General features: G+C 41.3%; 1 protein-coding gene across 6 annotated transcripts in view; it reads left to right on the top strand.

The window, feature by feature from the left end:
* The window catches only part of THADA (THADA armadillo repeat containing), a 324,964-nt gene that overhangs the window by 153,736 nt on the left and 149,205 nt on the right, over window positions 1–22,023 (top strand). For all 6 annotated transcript variants that reach the window (XM_053890646.1, XM_053890645.1, XM_019465008.2 and 3 more), the window contains one exon: window positions 21,671–21,839. In XM_053890646.1, coding sequence (XP_053746621.1) covers window positions 21,671–21,839 — 169 coding nt within the window. The remainder of the gene's footprint in view (window positions 1–21,670; window positions 21,840–22,023) is intronic.

Raw genomic sequence — 22,023 nt, 5'->3', positions numbered from 1 at the left:
AAAACAAGCTGCATTAGTCACATCAACTGCCCAGGATGTATTCACCCCCATATCCTTCTACTTTTTCCTTCGTATCTTATTTTCTTCACTTGCCTTGAGCCCTGAGACTCTTGACTGTGCTTCTCACCTCCCCTCCACACCAGCTACAGATTTATTCTTCACCATTTATTCTTGTCTTTCACTTTATTTTGTGAGTACTCTTGTCATCAGTTCATCTGTCCCGTAAATATATTTGCTGAGGGCCTACTTTGTGTTGTTGCCTAAACCCAGTGCCCCTACTTTTGTCACCTCCCATTTGCAAGAGAAACTAGAGGCCATTAGGCCTAGACTCTCCATGGAGGCGCCCGCCCCACCTGCCCCCATAGTTCTCACCCGTATTTTATAGCCAGATGCTTGGAAAAGGTTTTCTGTGTTCACAGGCTCCATTCCCACCCTCCCCCCATTAAGTCATTCCTTAAACTACTGCACCCTGGATGCTTCTTCTGCCACTTCACTGCAGCTGCCCCTACAAGGGTGCAGTGGGAGTGACCTAGTCATAGAAGCCTCTGGATGCTTTTCAGTGCTCATCCCTCTTTCCCTTTCTCTGGAGTTTGACACTACTGCACATCCCCTTCTTCGTGACGCTCTTTCCTCTGTGGCCTTCTTTGGCCATTATATCTTTCTCCTCTGGCAGGACCCCTTCTTTCTGCTTCCTCCTAAATATTGGTGTGCCTCTTTGCCCTGCCCTCTACTCTCTTCATTTTCACTTTGCTTGCACTGTCTGGGGTTGCTCCTCACATACAGTGAGCGGTGTCCTAGATCTAGAACTCGTACAGAATCATAGATTCAGCATTCTACTGGACAACTCCTTCTTCATGTCCCATAGATACCTAAAAGTCAGCAATTTCAAAACAAGTCTCCAGGTAATTCGTCTGCACCCTGAGGCTTGAAACAGCCATCTCTGAGGGCCTAGCACAACGTGTAACATCACATTCCATCGGGCCAGCTGTAGTCAGAGGAAATCAGGACTCAGGGTATCACAAGCGTCCTCCCGATGTCATTGTGTTCATATGTACTCACTAACAAAGGAACATTGCTTTAAAAAGTCACTGACTTTGGGGGGCGCCTGTGTGGCTCAGTCAGTTAAGCATCCGACTTCAGGTCAAGTCATGATCTTGCCATTCCCAAGTTCAAGTCCCGCGTCGAGCTCTGCGCTGACAGCTCAGAGCCTGGAGCCTGTTTCAGGTTCTGTGTCTCCCTCTCTCTCTCTGCCCCTCCTCCACTCAGGCTCTGTCTCTCTCTCTCTCAAATAAAAACATTGAAAAAAAAAAAGTCACTGACTTATATATCCCTCCAGTAAGTTTGAAATGATTTGCCTTTTTTCTCTTATTGACGACCATCAGTTTGAGATAGCAAGGTAGCAGGTGTTGGTACCTTTCTTTGGAGATAGAAAAGCCAAGGCACAAAAAGAGTAAGCATCATATGTCCACAGTAAAAACATCGTTGAGGAGTCAGTCTGTAAGAACTGATTCATTTATTCATTTACTCAATAGGTGTTTACTGCAAACATCAATTGTGTGTTGGGCACGATAGAAATACAGTGGAGCATCAGACAGATAAGATTTTGGTCTAATGGACTATCCTTTCTGGTATGCTGCTTCTTGGTCCCTGTCTTCTTTGCCCTGATTTGTTCCAGCAAATTAGTGATAAATGATAATATTTAGCTATGGGCCAGACACTGTTTTAGAACTTGACACATACTCATTTAATCATCATGACAACACTGTGAGAGGTCTGTAATGTTATTATCCCCATCCTCCAGAGAGGACAAGTTGGGTTGTAGGAAGTTTTAGAAATGTGCCCTAGGTCGTATACTGCTAGGAAGTGAAAAGGCCAGGATCTGACCCAGGCAGTCTGGCTCCAGAACCCAGGCTCTTTGCCACTCCCTCAGCTACACTAATGCTTAACACCACAATATGCCTGCTTCTGATGCTACATGGCAAGTTAGTTCTCCACATGCCCAAATTAACCTACAGTTTCGAATGACAAATATTTGGACTCACTTTGCTGTCTTGAGCTCTCCCTCCATCCCATCTTGGGCACTGCTTTGGCAGTGGTCTCATTTCCTAATCTGAAATCAGTAGAAAAGGAAGAAAAGCTCGCAGTTAAGCCCAAGTGGTTGTGACAGGTTGCTAAATAAGACTGGCTCAACTGAAGTTCTGAGATTCTTGAGAAATACTGAGAGTTTCTTACAAAAGAAGTTTTCCTTAGAATAGGAAATCATGGGTCATTGCACAGTTGTGCGTGTCTTAGCAAAGAGAAAAATGTGTCTTGAGGCCCAAGAAGCATAAAGTCTTAATGAGATTATTTGTGGGTTCCTCTTTATTTATAACTTTTAAACTGTTAGAGAATATATTTTTCATCTGTCTTTACCATCATAAGTTTCCACAGTCGAAACTTCACATAACTTTGAAAACCTCCCGAGTTACTGAAAGAAAAAGAAAAAAATTTACAGCTACAAACATTTACGTAAAACTTTGATATTTACAGAGTACCTTCACACACAGCAGCTTAGTCGATCATCCTCTTTTGATTCTCTTGGAAAGAAAACAGAATCTCAACGCTATCAGCCAGCATATGTTGAAATTTTGAAAAATTGTCAACGTTTCTTTGTGTGGTAATCCCACACTTATTGTGGAAAAATGGCAAGTCTGAATCGTGAAGTGTTCAAATCACTGACTATTACGATGTGAAAGTTCCGTTACTCCAAACTGCATAGAGTAACTTCGGGTAGCTGCTCCAGTGGCCAGACAACGGCACCGGGTTACCCTAGTAGCTGACAACCCACGCTGCAAGGCCTCTGACTGTGGGTTGAAATCCACCCCGCTTCTTTCTCAGGTTTGCATTTTTCATGTGCACAGTCCTACCTTGCTCGTTCACTAACCAAAAATTACTAGCCGAAACCTGCTGGAAGGCACACCAGGAGCGAGATGTGCCCTCAGGGTTGTGTTTTCTTTTGTATCGGAGAATTCCTGGCCTGGCATGTTCATATCCTGGCCACCGGTCCCCAAGAGATAGCCACATGTTCCCTAACTTTGAATGAAAACTTTCAGTCGCAAAGGGAAACTGCAGCTCATTCTCAGTCTAAATAAGCACAAAAAATCAAAATTAGGCAGGCCCACACGAATGAGATTTTTCTGTTTGGTTTCTACAATGTCCAGAACATTAACAAAAATACATATTTGTATGAGGGGTGCTGCTGAGTAAATAAGCATCTTGTTTTTGATTATTACAGTCATTTAGGAGAAACCCATCTGGGTAGGAACTATGGAAATATATCCAGGTAGCCAAGAAAAAGCTGAATTGTTACTGAAGGTTGTGTCACACAGACAAGCAGTGGGTAGAAAATATTTTCAAACACTAAACAAATGAGTCTCTTAAGGCGGTCCTTTTGGGTGATGGGTAAGTAGTGTGGGTTTGGTTTTTTTTTTTTTTTTTTTGCTTAACTGTTTAATTATTATTATTATTATTTTTTTTTATTTTATTTTATTTTATTTTACTTTATTTTATTTATTTTTTTGCCAGAAGAATCTCTTTTTTTCTCTAAAGACAGAGTTTAAGGCTCAGCTTCTTTTCAGCTTGGATGAAATGAAAAGTGAAATTCATTTAATACTAATTATAACCTGCATAAGTCTAGTGAAGAGAAACTTAAGAAATGTAATTCTTGTTTTCTAGCTGAGCCTCCATGCCATATAATTAATATAATTCAGTCACTTTGTGCCCATTTTTTTCCCCCTGCATGATTTAAGAATTTAGTTCAGAGCCAGAATAAAAACCGGATTTAGGGAAAACTTGAAAAGACCAGAGCGGGATTTGCATTCTGCTGCATGGTTGAACACGTCCTGAAAGAAACAGTGTTAGAATGTCGTGTCCTGCTAGAAGGCCCTGTTGAAAACTGGCCAGCAGAGAGGCTTCCTAGTGCCGTCCCCTTGTCTGTACTGCTATGAACCATCTGTCATGAGAGCCCTGAGTAGGACCAAGGGGCCTCCACAGGATTGCTACACAGCCTGACAGAAGCTGTGCTCTGGTGTATAAGCCCCAGGCTGTGTGGGTTTTGGAACTGGCCGGCCACCCTGGCTCAACCCTGGATAAATATTCCCGGGTTCTAAGTAGGATAGGGAGTTCAAAGCCCTGTTTTTCCCAAGTCCTTCCACAACCAATCCGTGACATGTTGTTATGAGGGCTGAGTGGAATGGCCGTGTGTGGAGGGAGGAAAAGGGAACGCTTTCTACTACTAATTAATTTGACCTCCCTAATGGTCCCTTTTCCTGTTAGGAATGAAGCCACTCAGAGGGCCAGTAGCCTAATGGCCATAGCCACTCACCCGGGCCAGCTTTACCCCTAAGGTAGTTGAAAACTATCTGAAACGATTTCAGAAGCCTTAAGTGGTGCCTTCTACCCACCCAGTTTTCTCAGATGCCTCCTCCATTTTGAGTTTCACAGATAGACTTTTCATTATTTAAGTACATGGTTTCGATCCCTTCTAAAATGGAAATCCCACTGTGAGACATAGTACTTTTAAGTTATTATTAGTCAGTTATACCACCGTATGGTTTAGTTTAAGTTTCTTGGGTTTGGACGGGAAGAGAAATAGAAGACATCGGTTGGGTGTTTGGGGAAGTGTTTGGGGAAGGGATAAGGTCGGTGGTGGGGAGAGGATGCAGAACTTGGAACAACGGCAGAAAGCAAGTTGCCACGTTCACATGTGTGATATGGGTGAGGACTGCAGTGACTTCTTTCCCACCAGAACTTGCTCTCTTGCCTTCAGTGAAAGGGGGCTTCCTATTTTCTACTTACCTCTTCCTTCTGGCAGGGAGAGACTTGAAGGTTTTTTAACAGCTCTGACTCTTCCTTATGCCTTCTAGATGTGGTTCCATTTCCTTTCCAAGATGAAAGCTTGTCTTTGTCCCCTCCCAGAATAGTTCCAGACAGCAGAACACAGTGAATCCTTCCAGATAAAAGACCCTGCTGATAAAATGCCAGATTGTTATCAGAGAAGTGAAGTGAGGGGAGTCAAGTCCCTACCATTAATTACCTAGTTACAGCTCTGTTTATGTCCTGTCCATTTGGGGGCATGTTTTCCTTGGACAGTTTCCTGTCTGTGTTCTGAACTGCAGTCTGATGTTGATAAAAATCCCAAAGGTCAGAATAGTGGGTTCCTTATTTTCCAAAAGGTTTATTGGCAAGGAAGAGACTACCAGAGTTTTTATCTTCCATCTGGAAGAAAATGGACAAATGCTTGGGTTCGGTGGTTCATTCTTCACCTCAAGCATGCAAACCCTAGTGTGTTGAGTGAACTCTGACTGTGAATACTTAGCTGAGAAGTTACCTGGAAATAGAATGACATTTATTCACTGTGAAGCCCTGAGTATCAACCAGGGAATGCGTAGCTAGACATGGAGGCCAGAGTCTAAAATTCTCTGAAACTACTTGGAAAATGTACTCAGTGCCACTGAACTGTCCACTTAAGAATGTGTCGATTTTATGTTATCTGTATTTTACCACAATAAAAATAGATGAACAAATGAATAAATAGCTCCAGTACTTTGGTCACGGTTGGAAATACCAAAGGCTTGGGCTGCACAGTCCGCTTTATTTTGAATGGAATTGTTGTTGGATATGAGGCATTATTCACTGTTTTAAAAGCGGTGAGACTCTGAGCACAGAGAATCACAGAGAACCTTCACATGGTGAAGAGACTGTTTCGCCACCATCATATGGGCATACTTGGGAAATTTGGGGATTGGGAGAGCCAGAGCCCTGTCTTGAAAATGATTGCTTCCAAACCACTATAGCCACTTTCCTTCTACAAATGTAACAAAAGCAGGGAATAAGGTCTCCTGATGGCTAGAATAGTAGCATCTATTGCTCTGATTCTCAAAGAATGGCACTGAAATGCTCCACGACCAGAAGTGGTGTGAGTTAAGTGAACCTCCTCTGTGGTATCTGGCAGCCATTAAGTGGTCAGGCACATGTTTCTTCACCAAATTAAACTCACATCTGACCTTATGCTTTCCTGTTAGGTTGTATCCTCAGTCCAACCCATTTTTGCTATAAGGCCCTTGACCTGTGACTCAGCCAGCTCTTTCGGCTTCACTGGTGATGGGGGTTCTTTTTGCGGACTACACTGTTGCCTTCTTGTTTGTTTGTTTGCTTTTTGCTAAGCCAAGAAACTTCTCAAGCCTTGCAAACATGTTCCCTGGTGACATAGCTGCAGTATGAATTTCAGGGTAGAAAAAAAGAAAGAAATATGAATATAGCCCTGTTCAGTTCCCAAAACTTTTTCTCTTGTTAACCCTGGAGCCCTGAACCCAGCACCCTGACTAAAAGATGCTTTTTTCCCCTGTGTATGTGTGTGCTTATGTGCTTATTCCTACCATCGTTTGAAGGCGGTCGTGAGACATTCATCATGGTTTCAGCAATACTTTTCTCAAATTTAGTGTTTTCCTTAGAAAAGGCAAGAAAATATAGGAGCCTAGGAAGAAGTTAAAGTAAATTTAAAATATATAAGCTCACTTTGAGTGAAACCAGTAAAAATAAGCCCTAACCTTTTCTTATAGGTAAAAAAAAACTGGAATTTTTTAAAAAAGTATTCTTTTAGGAAATAAAGATTTTGCCAGAAATAGCATGGGTGGTTAAAGCACTCTGGTGTGAAAGATGCATCTTTAAAAATCTGCCCTTTAAAAAACAAGATTTCTTTACTTTCTTCTTGACTAATGGTTTTGTCAGAGTAATCATTTGAACAATAAATGAAATGCTTTGAAGTATATAGGGGAGTAGAGAACTTTTCTGTGCCTTGTACAAAGTGGTGATACAGATTATAAACTAAATGATGGCAAATTCCACCAATTTACCCAGCGTCCAAATACTAGCAAATGTCACCAAAGCCATAGAAATCTACTGATGAAATCACAAAGATGAATGGAAGTGATCCAGATTGTTTAATTTCCTTTGAAATGTTGTATTTATTAGATCTTAGCACCCAGAAGTTGAACAGTATTGAATATCACACGTAGCACTTTATTTTTAATCTTAGGTTGAAGGTTATATCCTTGGCATGATTGAAGAATGACTCATATAATTTGCACTTTTTTTTTTTTTTTGATGGGCCAGGAGGGAACCTGGGGAGTAAGATGATACTGAATTGAGGCTAAATTTATTAATTGAATTCAAATGGAAATAAATAAATATTGCTTACAAATTTTCTTCTTTCTTTTTACATTCACGTGTACACCTTCTGTGAAGATTCCCTTGAATGCTACTTTTGCTTAAAATGCAATGTAAGATATCTCTTGGCCACTAAAATTAGCAGTGGGAAAGTGGGAATTCGTGATTTTTTTCCCTAGTTAAATGTATCAAGCTGTGTGACAGCCCAAACCTTCAGTCACATGTACTTGTTGGAGGATGTGGCCAGAATTCTTCATTGACATGTTCCCCATCTTAAAATACAATCACCGTGAAATTAATGTATTAAGCCTTAGTCACAATCCAGGGGAGGACTTAAAGGTAATGTGATTCTCCTTATAATTAGTAACCTAATTAAATGCTGGAGAGCTTTAGTCATATAGCACTGTACCTTGCTTCTGAACAAAGATAATACCACCACTGAAATTGTATACTTGTAACACTAGTATATTTTTAATTAGTGGTAGGGTGTGTGTGTGTGTGTGTGTGTGTGTGTGTGTGTGTGTGTGATCAGTTTTGTTTCATCTTTAAACTTTGCACAGCAGTCTCCATTGTGTATTCATTTAGACTATATTAAATAACAGTGTACTACCTTGGCTTCTGTCTTCTTAGAATTTGGCATGATTCAAACTGGGATAAGTTGAAATTTGCCTTTTCACTATGGAATAAGCAAAATATTAAAATAAGCAAAAATAAAAGATATTAGGAAGCAGGATTAATCTACTCAAGATGGGGGAAAATCTGTTTAACCTTAATAACCACGTGGAAAATCCCGCTGCTAAATGCAGATGTGTTTATTAAAGCTGGCCCAACAAATCTGGCAGTGCTTGGTTGAATGGTTTGAGTTGTCAAGTGTACGTAAGTGTAATGAAATTGAATTTCTTTTAACATGTGTTACGGCTGTTTAATCCTAGAGTGATAAAAACGTCTTATAGCTGAGGCGCACTGGTTTTCTCAACTAGCATGGGCAGTGGAGACAGACAGACTTGACTCTGAATCCCAGCTTGTTCAATCACCCCCCTTTTTTAACTTGGGCAAAGTCACTTAATCTCACTTAGCATGTCCTAGAACAGCATGTGGAAAATTTGGAGGCATTGTCCTAGAAAAAAATAGCTTTTGTTCTTTTATTCTTATACGATTAACCATTACGATTTCGGTGTTCATTGATTTAAGAGAGCACAAGGAAAAGTTAATTCTGGTCATAAACGTTCAAAGGAAATAGCTGGGCTTGTTTGATCTAAGGAAAGGAAGACTTGGGATGATGTGCAGATGGGATTGGAGGCAGAGAAGGGAAAACCAGACGGGATGCGTATAGTTTGGTGACTTTTCTAAAGTGCGTGAAAGGTTATTCTTTAAAACCAGCATTATGGAGGTATAATTGGTTATAAAATAGGGTGCACATGTTTAAAGTATACTATTTGATAAGTTTATATACCCATAAAACCATCATGCCTGTCAAGATAGGGAACATATCCATCACCCACAAAAGTTTCCTATGCCCCTTTGTAATCGCCAGCCTCCCGGCTCCCATCACCTGGCAACAGCTGTTGGTCCGTGTTCTGTCACCACAGACTAATTTGCATTCCTAATTTCCATTCACATAAATGGAATCCTACATTATGCATTCTATTTTGTCTGCCTTTGTCACTCAGCATATTTACAGCATATTTTTAACCCCAGAAACCCTGAACTTAGAACCCTGACTAAGCGATGAGAGTTATCCATGTTACTATGTGTATCTGTTTACTATTATCACTGAATAGTATCCCATGTATCACAATTTTTTTTATAGACTCACCTATTGCTGGACATTTGTGCTATGTATAGTTTTGACTATTACAAATAAAGGTGCTAGGAGTATTCATATGCAAGTCTTTGTATTGACATATGTTTTCATTTCTCTAGCATAAACACCTAGGGGTGGAGTGAGTGGGTTGTATGGATGGCGTATGTTTAACTTTTTATGTCAGATGTTTTCCAAAGTGGTTGTACTGTCTTACATTCCCACCAGGAAAGGATGAGAGTTCCAGTTGTTCCATATCCTAGCCAGCTCTTGATATGCTCAGTCTTTAATTTTAGTCTTTCTCGTGAGTGTCCTGTAGGATCTCTATGTGGTTTTAATTTGAACTTCCCTAATGACTAAGGGTATTGAATATCTGTACATGTGTTTATTTGCCACCCATCTATCTTCTCTGTTGGCGTGTCAGTTCAGAGTTTGACCCATTGTTTTTTTTAATTTGGTTGTTTGTTTTCCTATTATTCAGAATATATTCTAGACACAAGTCAGAAAGTTATGCTTTTAGACATAGATTCATTTATTTCCCTGGCATGTAGAACCAGCAAAATGAAATTAAGTTGCAGCAGGAAAAAGTGTAATTATACTTGAGTACTTTTAACTGTGACACTAACATGAGCATTGGGGCAACCAAAGGAGGATGTAAAACTTTCCCTGAAGGTATTTAAAAATAGGGCTGACAATGGTCTGTTTGGATGCTGTAGGTTGGCTGATATATGACTCAATTTACCTAATTGCAGTCTTGATTTGAGGAAAGAATCTTCCCTGGGGTGGGTCTATTGCTAACACTCAATATTCCTTGCTCTTTTGTGCTCTTTTTTCAGGCCAAAAATCTGTAATTTCTTGGAATTTTTCAAAACTTTCCATGTACTTTACATTTTGTTTTTTGTTTTTTGCTTTTTAATTCATTCTTTCGGATTTTAGCTTGAAGTGTTGCTACAAAACATAGAAGAATCATTCAGGGGCATTAATTGGTCTGAGCAAAAACAAATTACAATCTCTGGAGAGTAATCAAATTCAGAGAAATTGCTCAAATTTCTCTCATCCAGCAGTAGCACAAATCATTGTTTTAACTGATAGTATTGGGAAGATTCATTTAACTCTTTGCAGAGGCAAAATAATTAACTAGATTCTAGAGGAGAGGTTCTACTTGATTAAAGGAGTTGGGTGGTTTTAGCCCGCGGGAGGGAAGAGCAAGGGGTGATTTAATGACAGGATTCCAATATAGCTAATGAAGGGTTTTCCTGTGTGCCGAAAACACTGGTCATTTGTTCTCCAACTCCAGAGAGACTCAAACTAGAGAAAATTGGCTCCCAGTGTAGAAAGATTGAGTGTGGGTAGTGTTGGACTTAAAACTTTTATTATTGGCATCAATATTATTATGAGTTTAAGCCATGGAATAAGCCAGGAGAGATCATAAAGATCTTTTAAAATAAAAAAGATAGCTATCTGTCTGGGATGTCCAAATGTCCATTGAATTATAGGATTTGGTTATTGAGGGGGACCTTAGAGATCACTTATTCTAATCTCCTTTTACAGATGAGGATGTGAAAAGACATTATGTAACTTGCCTGTGGCCACGTTGCTAGACGCTAATGTTTTAATCTGAAAATGTTTTCAAAGTAGCCTCACTTAAGAGACACCAAGACCATGGGAGAGTTTCTACTTCACAGCAGGTTTCCCTCCAGCAAAATAGTCCCTTAAATCTGATCATTATATGGTAATTTTTCCCCAAGCCAATGAAGAGCCAATATACTCACCCGTATGTGTCTCTTCTTGTCATTAAAAATGCTAATGATTTTTATTCTTGGATATTTTGAATTTGTCTCTAAATAAATGCTGTACCTGAAATGACTGTAAATGGTTTGACCTGAGGTGACCAATATTGATCGAGGTCAGCAGAGGATACTGCCACAACCTTTGGGGAACCTGTCCCAGTCTGATATGGGGTTCTTCATACATTTCTGGCTGATAAACTTCTGTGCTACAAAGCCTGTAATTTGGTGGATGCCTTTGGGTCAGTTGTCATGTTCTGGTGATTCATTTGCCTTCCTTAAAGATAATATATTAAAAAGCTTTAGGTTTTGTTTTGCAAAACACTAGTTAGAGCCATAGGAAACACTTTTAGGCCACCAATTCATTATATATAGGGTTTGCAAATACAAGTTCTAACCATTGGCATTAAGTGCAATAAATTGCTTTACAAAGGATTGTACATCCATTACCATAACTGAAAGAAATTGGCACACTGCAGTTTATTTGATTGTGGTTACATTTATTTGGTAGCTCATCATTCTGTACATGTTCCCACTAGACCACCTAGAACAAAAACCTACATATGTTTATATAGTATTATGTACTTATTTTAAAGGGTTTGTATGAGCACTAAAAAAATGTGATAAAATATTCAAAAGTACCTAGCACATTGCCTGACATCTAGCAGACACACAGTAGATGACCCTACTTTGCCTTCTTTCTTTCCTTTCTTGGGTTTTAGCCGTGGGTATTGGGATTTTTCAGAAATCTAACAAATTCTTGTCAGAAGGGAAGTTAATAAAATTGTTCACATTTAAAAGTATTTACTTAAAAGTGACCGCCAGTGTCTGTTGAGCACTCACTTTACTCACAGGATGTTTAGATTTTATGAGATTTTAATATCTTTTCAGATACAGTCAACTGAAAAGTCAGGTTCTGTCAGTGCAAGAAAGATTTACTCAGCACCTGTGATTTGCTTAGCCAGTCTTGAGCTAGATTTAGGACGCTTTGAATGCCAAAATGAGAAATTTGTATTTAATGTGGCAATAGAGAGCTATCATAGGTTCTGAAACATTTGAAAGCTAAAAACAAACACAACTTTTTCAACCACACCAAAAACATTCCTTTCCAAACCCTCCCCCTAAATATATATATTAGGTTAAAAAGAAGGCAAATTCTGTCTATACCTTTGTGTGGTCTGTTGAATTGACCACCCAGTCCTGTGTTTGTGAACTGAAAACCACTCATGGTAAATATGCTGTGAAGTTTAATGGAGTGAATTTCAACTGTATGAAACTGCTTCGAGAACTTGGCTTTTGAGCAGGGACCATCATCCCAAGGAGACCCTGCGTGGTCAGGACTTTTTCTCTGAGCCACTCACTACCTGCAGGAAAAGAAGACATGCTGGGGCCAGGTATTACATTCAACCCCTTTAGAGAATCAGCGGCTGCCTGAATGTGCTCATCTCTATCTTTTGTGGAGCCAGAGTAGAAACAACGTGAGGGCTTTTGCTATTGAGAGGAATGTGCAGCTCTTTTCACTTACTCTGCACAAGCTGCCGCCCCCCAGCTCCTGCCCTGCACGCCACTTATCCCAGCCTGGGAGTCCTGAGGGTAGCTCCAGAACAGTTTTCCAGCTGTCCATGCAGAGACCAGTAGACCAGTACGCAGCTTATGGATTCAGAGTCAGAGAGAAGATCCACACGTGGACTGGGCTTGGGAAGATTATGCCAAAATTTCAAACTAAATCTTGTGATTATTTTCATTGTTTTGGAGAGTTTAAACTGGGTGTGTTAGATATCTGTCTTTTTTTTTTCACTTTGTAATACTCCATTTTGTTTTGGGTAAAGACTGAAATTAATGATTCCCTTTTAATTTCTAGGGCTTCCCACATGTTTGTGTATTTCTGTTTCTGTAAAGTCTGTCTCACGCTTTTCCCAGAGTCGGGAAAGAATCATTGTTAAAGGACACCACATTTCAGTGTTCCAGAGGAAAAAACCCCTTCTTTCCAACTGTCTAGACCATTTGTTTAGAATCTGAAAAATTCCGTTTCAAATTGTATTTATTGTTATCTAGGCAAAAAAATAATGAAAGAATGAAGTGAAATTTCGGATGAAATATAATTTTCATACTTCATCTCTGTATTTTGATATCAGCAAGTAACCAGGGATTAGCACTCAGAAATCGTGTACCCTTTCATGTATTTAAGACACGTTTGTGATTTTAAATAATTAAAGAGCATTGTTCAAAGAGCTTTTTGAACTAAGTACCACACTAGATACCTTCCTCCTTCCCTGTTGGAAAATTCCCTTGCTTTATTTCCTAACACTAAAAGGCATGGCATGAATGCAAGTAGCCATTGTCCTTGCATCTGTGACCCTGCGTTTTTGCCACATGTGTGGCCTAGTGCTGTGCCCAGTTCTTGCAGGAGCAAGTGGAGGGGTGTCAAAGTGATGGAGGCTCATTCCCAGCTCTTGACCAGCTGCCATTTTCACCGTTTTTAACAGCCTGTGACTAGTCAGCCTGCTTAAAGCCTTGATAACTTAGAGGCAGAGTGGAGGTAACCTTAAAAGAATGTGTCTTCTATGGCCTAGCTCTGTGGTTATACTGTACCAAGTGGTTACATACTGAAGTTTTCAGATGCTCTATTGTGGCTTATTATTGTCAGCGTTTCTTGATAAAAACACTTTTTTTTAAAAGGTTTTACTGTGTTGATTGCAGTTAATTTGCAAAGAGCAATTATGTTTTGAGCTGTCCAATGGATAAACATTTAAACTAAGCATTCTACCTGGAGATACATATATATATTTTTTGTCCACGAAAGCTGGAAATGTACAATTTCTAGCTTAGCTTCTGTCTACTGCTCTTAATTCCCTCTGGCTATCCAAACCAAGGACTTTTAAAAATCAAACTTCAAAAGTGCTGAGCCCATTATGCTTCCAAGAAATATATTTGAATAAAGAAATCCATGAGCTGTGCAGAGGGCAAGATTACAGTAAATGCAGCTTCTAAATGCTAGCGGTTTGAGTTCAAGAAAAGGAACAAGTTGTTCAGGTGGTGGTAGGTCCTTTGATGAACTGAAAATTGATGTAGAAAGGACAAGTAGAGAATCTGGCGACTTTGATGGGCATGAACTCACCTGAAAATGTGGGAGAAGGGCTATAGCAATGCCACGTTTACAACAAAAACATAATAGTCACAGGACATTCTGAAATGCCTGCTTTTTCAAATTCACTGGTACGGACATTTTTTTTAGTGGTTTCTCTCTTTTGTGCATGCACACATACCCACACACACGTGCATATTTCCTGAAGGCAAGATTTGAAATCAGGAACTATACACAATGAAAAGGAAAAAGAAATCTTTGGTGAAACAGCATCAGCATGGAATAGAATTTGGGCCCTAGACCTGAGAATAAATTCTGTGGGCCCCACAGGGCACTTGCCCCAAGGAAACTCAACCTTCCATCTGTCTTTTCCAGCTCCTTTGGCGGGTTGGCAGAAGGGTAGCCTTTGTGAGCACTTGAAGCCCGTTTGGTACAAGCAAGGCTCTGTGTCCTCAGGCAGTGGTTGAGATAGAGAACACTAGAGAGTTTGTACTTGTGGATAAAGCTTTTAAGTTTGAAAGGTATTCCAGCTATTAGCTTCAATAATAGCTACCACTTACTGACCGCTAACTTATAGGCATTGCATCTTATGTGCTTTATCTCACTTAAATTTCCCAACAGCCCTATGAGGTCATTTCTCTTGCCTATTTTATAGAAGCTAAAAATTGACCTGTTCAAGGTCGCACGCTAGTTAAGTGGCAGGACTTGGATTTAAACTTAGTTCTGTGGATTTCACAACATGTTCTTAGCTCCTGTCCTATGTGCTGTGTTATTCAGAACTATGAAGACCCCGCTGCTGCTCTCCAGATCGTTTTGGTAGACTCTAGCATGGTGCGTGAGGCTGCTGTGGGGAAGGCAGATGAGATGTGCCCCTGGCTCCGATAGATCTAAGTGTGCAGTTGCAAGGACAGAGTATGAGAAAGGAAGAGATGGATTCTGATCAGAGGAGGTGCAGTAAGATTTTTGCAAAAGAAGTGAAACCTGAGCCGAGTTCAGAAGAAGAGGGTGAAATGACATTCATTCCAGGGAGGACGAGTTGCATTGTGCACAGGTACCAAGGATGAGACAATAGCTGGTTTGACAGAACATACACAGTTGACCCCTAAACAACTTGAGAATTAGGGGCGCTCACCCTCCCACCCCACGCAGTTGAAAATTTGCACATAACTTTTGACTCCCCCAAAACTTAACTGGTAGCCTACTGTTGACTGGAAGCCTTATATTGATAGCATTACAGTTGATTGACACGTATTTTGTATGTTGTGTGTATTATATACTGTCCTCTTACAATAATGCCCAACTTTTTCTTAGTTTTTTCAGTATTTCTAGGCTACGTAGTTCATCTGTGAGTTTTTCACATTGTCACGAATCTCCAAAACATTTTCTCCAATGTATTTATTGAAAAGAACCTGCATATAAGTGGACCCGTGCAGTTCAGACCCCTGTTGTTCAAGGTTCCACTTTATAGCAAGATTCTTCTTTTAAAGTAGTATAGCCTGAGGTCTCAGCCTATGCCTTCTCACCCAGCCTGCAGAAATACCTCGCTAGGTAGGGTTATCTCAACTTGTATCAATAGATGACCATTCCCCAACAGCAGACAGTGCTGCTACTGTATGAGAAACAGACAATCATGGCAGGACATTCTTGAGTAAATCTAGTGAAAGACTTGGGAGGAAGTCACACATAGCTTCTTTAAACTCGGCCCAGCTCCTAGGACGCCAACCCCTTGGTTAAGTAGGGGCATCTAGAGAAAGTGGATGACCATGTTCAGCAGCAGCAGCAGCAGCAGCAGGAGTTTGGGGGCTTCTGTTTTGTACAAGGTACAGCTTGACCTCTGCAAAGTAAGGATAGGACTGGAGCTGGGCCTGGGAACATAGAGGACCTGGGGGAAGCATTAATATTATCGGTGAGGGAGAGTGGAAGGGGGTATTAGCTGGATCGTGAAGTCATTCTGAGACTTTTCTCAAGACTTTCTCTCTGATTCTTGTGAAATGAGGGACTCACACAAGGTCACTGGGCCTTATGAAGTCCTTTCAAAAATACTTCCCTCACATTGCCTAAAAATGTTCTCTCAGCCATTCTGCCTTGTTGTGCGGATTAGATGAGGAAATACGTGCAAAGATTTTAACACAAAGTCTGGCCCTCTGTCAATGCTTAGTAAGTGTTAGTGGTTATCAGCATCATTTTATTGTTCTGCTTCATGTTCTACCAATTAGAGGCCGGATGCCTTCAAAAGCCAGTCACATTCAGTGGGTCTAGGTTGAACTTGTCCAAAGCTTTTCCAAGACTGAGGATTTTGAGGTGGCTGCATGTCACGTCTTAGAAAACTGGATTTTGCAAGTGGACAGACCCTAATTGGAATGCAGGATCTGACACTTGCTAGTTTTATGATCTGAAATATGTTGAGAAACCTTGCCTCATCTGAAAATAGCGATGATGATGATGATGATGACCTTGCAGTGAAGATTTAGTAGAGTCGATGAAATAGTGTGTCTAAAGTACGTAGCCGGTCCCCGCACACAGTAGTCATTTAATAAACCTCAGATCCCTTCCTTCTGTCTGGATGCACTGAGGGGCAGTTTGGGCTCATGCAGGGAAAGACACAGGCCCAACCCAAATGCTCTTTCCGCCTGCCCCAGCTTCATCACAGCTGGACCATATCCCCCAGACCACCCACCCTCCTCTCTGTGTGTCTCCCCTCAGCCCTTCTACAACAGCCTGTGTTTACTTCTCGTGGCCCTGACAAGTACAGGCTGATCGGCCTGTCTTTCCCACTGCACTGTGGGCTCCCGGGGCATGGGCAGTCGCTTTTCTGTCTGCTTCTCTGGTACCTACCTGGTGTGGGCTTGTGTGGGGCACTCAGATGTCTCCATGCTCATCTAGGAGGTACTGGTGAGCAGAGAAAGTTTGGGGGATGGCCAGCCACTTACCTGTGAAACCTTCCAAGGAAACTGGAATAGAATCTGAGGGTAAATATAGAGGGAAACATGTGGATAAAGGTCAGCCACCATTCTAGGAAATGGTGAAGTGTAGGGAAGATCTCAGAAGAACAGTTGCCTGCTCAGAATATTCTAAACTCTCCAGGGTTCTCTGTGGTGCCTGAAGGCCAGAGGTGTGTATCATTCTCACCTGAAGGTCCTTTATCTCCTCCAGAAAGCCATTCCAACTCCTTCTGCCGCTTGGCTTCTCTATGCCGCTCCTAGCTGTGTGGGTCTCCGTGGGTACTACTGATTTGGGATCATGGGGTTATCTGCCTCACTCCCCTCTAGACTGGTGGTATTCTGTGAGCAGAGTCCTGTTCTCTGTCTCGCTCTCTGGGAAGCAGAGCACATACCTGACAGTCACACTGCGTGCAAAGGAGCAACTGGAGATTCTTGCCCTGGGTCTGGGAGATACTGCCCCAAGGGTTTTGGGTGTGTGTCATGAACCTCCTGAAATTATATGGGAAATTGCATGTGTATGTTCATAGATCTATTTCTCTTTGGAGAAAGCCCACAGTTTGTATTAGATTCTGGAATATTTTGGGGATCCTACAAATACTAAAAACAAAAACAAGAAACTCAACACACACATTTAGAGATTTCCTACATACTAGTAAAGCCTGTGTTTTTATTAGCTGGGAGATATTTTTATGCTCCCTCGATTTCCAGGTGTGAGCTGCTCCTCGGAATAACCCACAGATTCCATCTTGGAGCCGTGCATGGTGGTTCTGGCTTGGGTGCTGCTGCTGACATATCCTGGAGGGTCCACTTAGGCTTTCTGAGCTTCGTTTTATGTTTCGTCTGTTCATTTAGGTTTGTAATGCCCTCGTGTCCTGCAGGAATGTTGCATAGTAAAGAAATAGGGGTGTTCATATATTTTATAAATTGCCAAGGGCTCAGTAATTGCGGGATGCAAGTGTTATGGTGACAGATGTGTCATTTTTCATGTTACACAGTGCTGAGAGCACAGTAGGCACTCAGTAAATAGGAGATTAAAATTAACATGGGAAGGGTTTATTGGAGTGAAAGTTCTAGAGGTTCAGGTGTCTGCATGTCCCGCACACCCTGTGCAAGGATCTAGTGCTCAGGCCTAGAACACAGCTAGGGCTACTGAGGACATGGTTTTCAAATAGTAGTAAAAGGGGACATGACCTTTCAGATCCCAGATCCATTTGGTGTATTTTCCTGAAGAAATTGAGGCTTAGAGAGACAGAAGCAGACCTACTTATTTTCAGAAGGGCTTGAGATTCCTCCTTACCATTTTAAAAAAATGTTTTATTTATTTTTGAGAGAGAGAGAGAGAAGAGGAGGGACAGAGAGAGAGGGAGACACAGAATCCAAAGCAGGCTCCAGGCTCTTAGCTGGAGCACAGAGCCTGATGTGGGGCTTGAACCCATGAACTGCAAGATCATGGCCTAAGCCAAAGTCAGATACTTAATCGACTGAGTCACCCAGGCGCCCCCCTCTCCTCATCACTTTTGATGGAGCGCCCCCCCCCCCCCCCCAAATCTCATTGCCTTCATATAATCAGTTTGTTGTTTTATCTTCTTATAAATGGTACAGCCTTCACACCACAGTCTTCTTTCTCTCATTGAGGCCATTTAGAGGCCTGCAATTCTTAGAACATGCAGATCCTGTACTGGACACAGGCACATTTCACTATGGAAACTTTGTATCTCCAAAGCGCCTTGCCTCTTGGAATGTTCTCATAGACATCACATGAGAACACTGGTATAGATTATTGCTACCACTGTCAGCTCAACTGAGACCCAGAGGTTACTGTGATTTGTCCAAGCCATAAAACACAGTATACAAAGCAAAATGGAAATTCAGGTGCTCTGATTTTCCATCCTTTATAGCTGCTAGACTCTGTGTCCCCACAGAGCATCTCTACTTGATTTTGGCACATTTACTGAATCAAACTAGGAGACTCTAGCCAAGGGAGAGAGAGATTTTAGGTGCAAATATATTCTGCTTAGGGCTAAAAAGACTGTGTTTATATCCTCTCACACTCCAGGTCACATATACCTCATCAGACCCCCTCAGCAGACCCCTCCCTGCCCCCCAGGAACTGACAAAACAGTAACCTGGAAATGTTTTTTTGCTTAATGGGTGTGTGCGTGTGTGCGTGTGCGTGTGTGTGTGTGTGTGTGTGTGTGTGTATTGACTATAATCTATCCATCCATTTTAACAACGTGCAGTGGAGGAGTTTGAAATTACATTTAATCATTGTTTTATAATGAATGATAATTAAATATTACTTTTAAAATAGGCTTGGGGCGCCTGGGTGGCTCAGTCGGTTGAGCGTCCGACTTCGGCTCAGGTCACGATCGCGGTCCGTGAGTTCGAGCCCCGCGTCCGGCTCTGGGCTGATGGCTCAGAGCCTGGAGCCTGCTTCCGATTCTGTGTCTCCCTCTCTCTCTGCCCCTCCCCCGTTCATGCTCTGTCTCTCTCTGTCTCAAAAATAAATAAACGTAAAAAAGAAAAAATAGGCTTTTCTTTTTCTATAATTGCATTACTTTTTTTGGGGGGGGGGGTTGGGGTTGTTTTGCTCTTTAACCTGATTGTGTGCATTTGGAAAGTACCCTGGCACAGGGTATCTGAACGCAGAAAATTCTGACATTTTTCCCACTTTCCATTCCTTCTCCTGTATGGATGCCAGATTCCTTTGGGAAACCATCATTTGCTAAAGGTCAGCAGCAAAAGGAGGGGCGTTCTTAGTGTTCAGTTACTGCTAATTAGAAACTAAACATCTGTAACCATGTCAGAGTTATTTGTGTTTGAAAAGAAACATTTATATACAAGAGCCTAGTTCGGCAACATAAAACACACTCTAACCCAAAGTGTGTGTGTTGGAAGGGTGGGGAACAGACAGATGGGGAAGCTTCCTACAAATGACCCGGCTTGAGTGAGGTCATTTGCTAATTAAATCTCAAAGCGTTTTCAGAGTATTTTCTTTTCTCTGTCAAGTGAAGTTTTCTCACTCCCCCCCACCCCCATCATGGGCCAAAGCAAACATTTTATTGCGTTTGCCCATTAAAGATTAAACATTTAATCATTTTAAAGGAAAAATAAAAATGCGTGATTTGGCAGAACCTCGTCAAAAACCGTTGGGAAGTCTCTAGCTACCTGCTGTAACATTAGCTCCCAGTGTCTTCCCATAGTATGATGTAAGGTGAGTTCTCCATCCATAAAGTGTGTGCTGATTGACCTGTCTCACAGATGTACACTTGTAGGGGGAAAAAATGACCCAAGGTTTGACTTCCCCTGTGCCTCTTTCTCCACTCTTCCTATCCCACTCCCCATGATGAAATTCTCTTTGGACCATTCCATTTGTACATTAATTAATCTGTTCTTTTATTGTCATATTAAGGTAAATGTCAGTGTTACCTCTGGGGTATTAGAAACGTTACAGTGGTAGGACTTTGTGCGTCTGCATGCTAAGTCTACGTGGCCACATGGCCCTAATGACCCAGATATTAGCAGTAATACCTTCTTGGAATGCTAATTAATTTTGAAAACAGAACGAGAGACCTCTCTCTCTTTCTTCCACAGAGTCTACCATGTTCTGATCTTCCCCATCCTTGTCTTGACGTCTAAGATATTTCTCTAAGTTGAGTTACTTTCTAAATTGGGTAAAAAATCATGGACTCTTAAGAGTTCTCTAGTTAAGAACTTACTTGAGCCCAGACTTACCATATTGGGCTTTCCTCTCAAATAATACTATCTCTGTGAAGGCTTTCAAGTGCACAATTTCAACAAAATGGTTGTGGGCTCTCAGGTTCTGAGTGTTTACAAAGTCAAGAGGCTCTTAGATGACCTGCCTTTCCAATGACCTTTGTAGAATCTCAAAATCCCACTTGTCCGTGACTTTCACTTTAAGAACTGGCTTTTCTTCAAGCTCTTTGGGTGTGAGTCAGCCCAGAGGCAAGGATTCAGTGACTTGAGGGTCCAGCTCTTGTTCTCTTGACAATAGTTCAAGATCTTGTAGTCTGCCGTTTGTGGCACTCCCCGGTCTGGCCAGACCCACTTCTCAGCCTGAAGTTCCACTGTTATTTCTGAGCCTCTACTTCAGTCAGATACATCTACCTATACCTTGAGCATTTTTTCCTTGCTTTATACCACTGTTTCTGGTTGAAACAATTTCCTGGTTTCGGCCTTCTGGGAACCATGCTTGCTTTCTTTCAATCCTTCTCAATACCAGAATCTACAGTCTTATCCTCATGTAGCCATAATATGAAGATCACTTGCATATCGTTCTTCCAGGACTGTCTTGTGCTTTTGGGGCATCTTTTCAAATGTACTGCCCCTCTTGCCATCCAGAGTATAGGCACCCCAGAGACCACAATGACTTTTATTTCTCATGGCACCTACTATTTGTTCATTTTGAGTGCTCAGTGAATAGTTGTTTGATTGTTCAGGAGGAAGCTATTTTTTGCTACTATTTATTGAATCATTCCCAAAGCCTGTCCGCATTTATTTCTGTGATCGAATCATAGATATTAATGATATTTATATGAAAAAGAAAATCACCTGTAGAACCAACACTAACACATACACACCATCATTGGAATAAGGGAAGTATTAAAAAAAAAACAAACCAACATTTGGAGTAAGGAGGAACTCCCATCCCCTACCCCACTCCCCCTCAGCTTGGATGTCCCAGCTGGAGCTAGATAGAACATCAGCATGTACAGAATGACATATATCCAAAAAAAATTCAAAAGAAACAAAAAAGAACATTAGCACGTACAAAGGCATGGATGTGGAAATGAGTATTGAATGGTCTTGTGTTTTTATGTCTCCCCAGATGTGGTCACTCCCCTGTCTACCGCTCCCGTGAGATGGCAGCTCGTGCCTTGGTTCCATTTGTTATGGTGGATGAAATCCCCAATACCATCCGAACTCTGTTGGCCAAACTCCCCAACTCCACCGATCAGTGTTTCCGGCAAAACCATATTCATGGGACGCTTCTCCAGGTAAATAAAGTTACTTTGTGTCAAACCGCACAGGATAAACTTTGGTTTCTCACCTACTGTTTGCAGGTGAAGATTTGATACACAAGCTTTTAACTTTATCCATAGAACTCTTTTCTATTGCTGAAAAGGACTGGTATTTCCTAGGTGTGCTTTTTTCATTACAAAAATGAGTACAGCATCACGT

This window comes from Panthera pardus, unplaced genomic scaffold (genome assembly GCF_024362965.1).
Source record: "Panthera pardus isolate Hobbes unplaced genomic scaffold, ASM2436296v1 HiC_scaffold_25, whole genome shotgun sequence".
Lineage (NCBI taxonomy): Eukaryota > Metazoa > Chordata > Mammalia > Carnivora > Felidae > Panthera > Panthera pardus.
The sequence above is the reverse complement of the archived record's forward strand: the minus strand, read 5'-3'. Positions and strand labels throughout refer to the sequence as shown.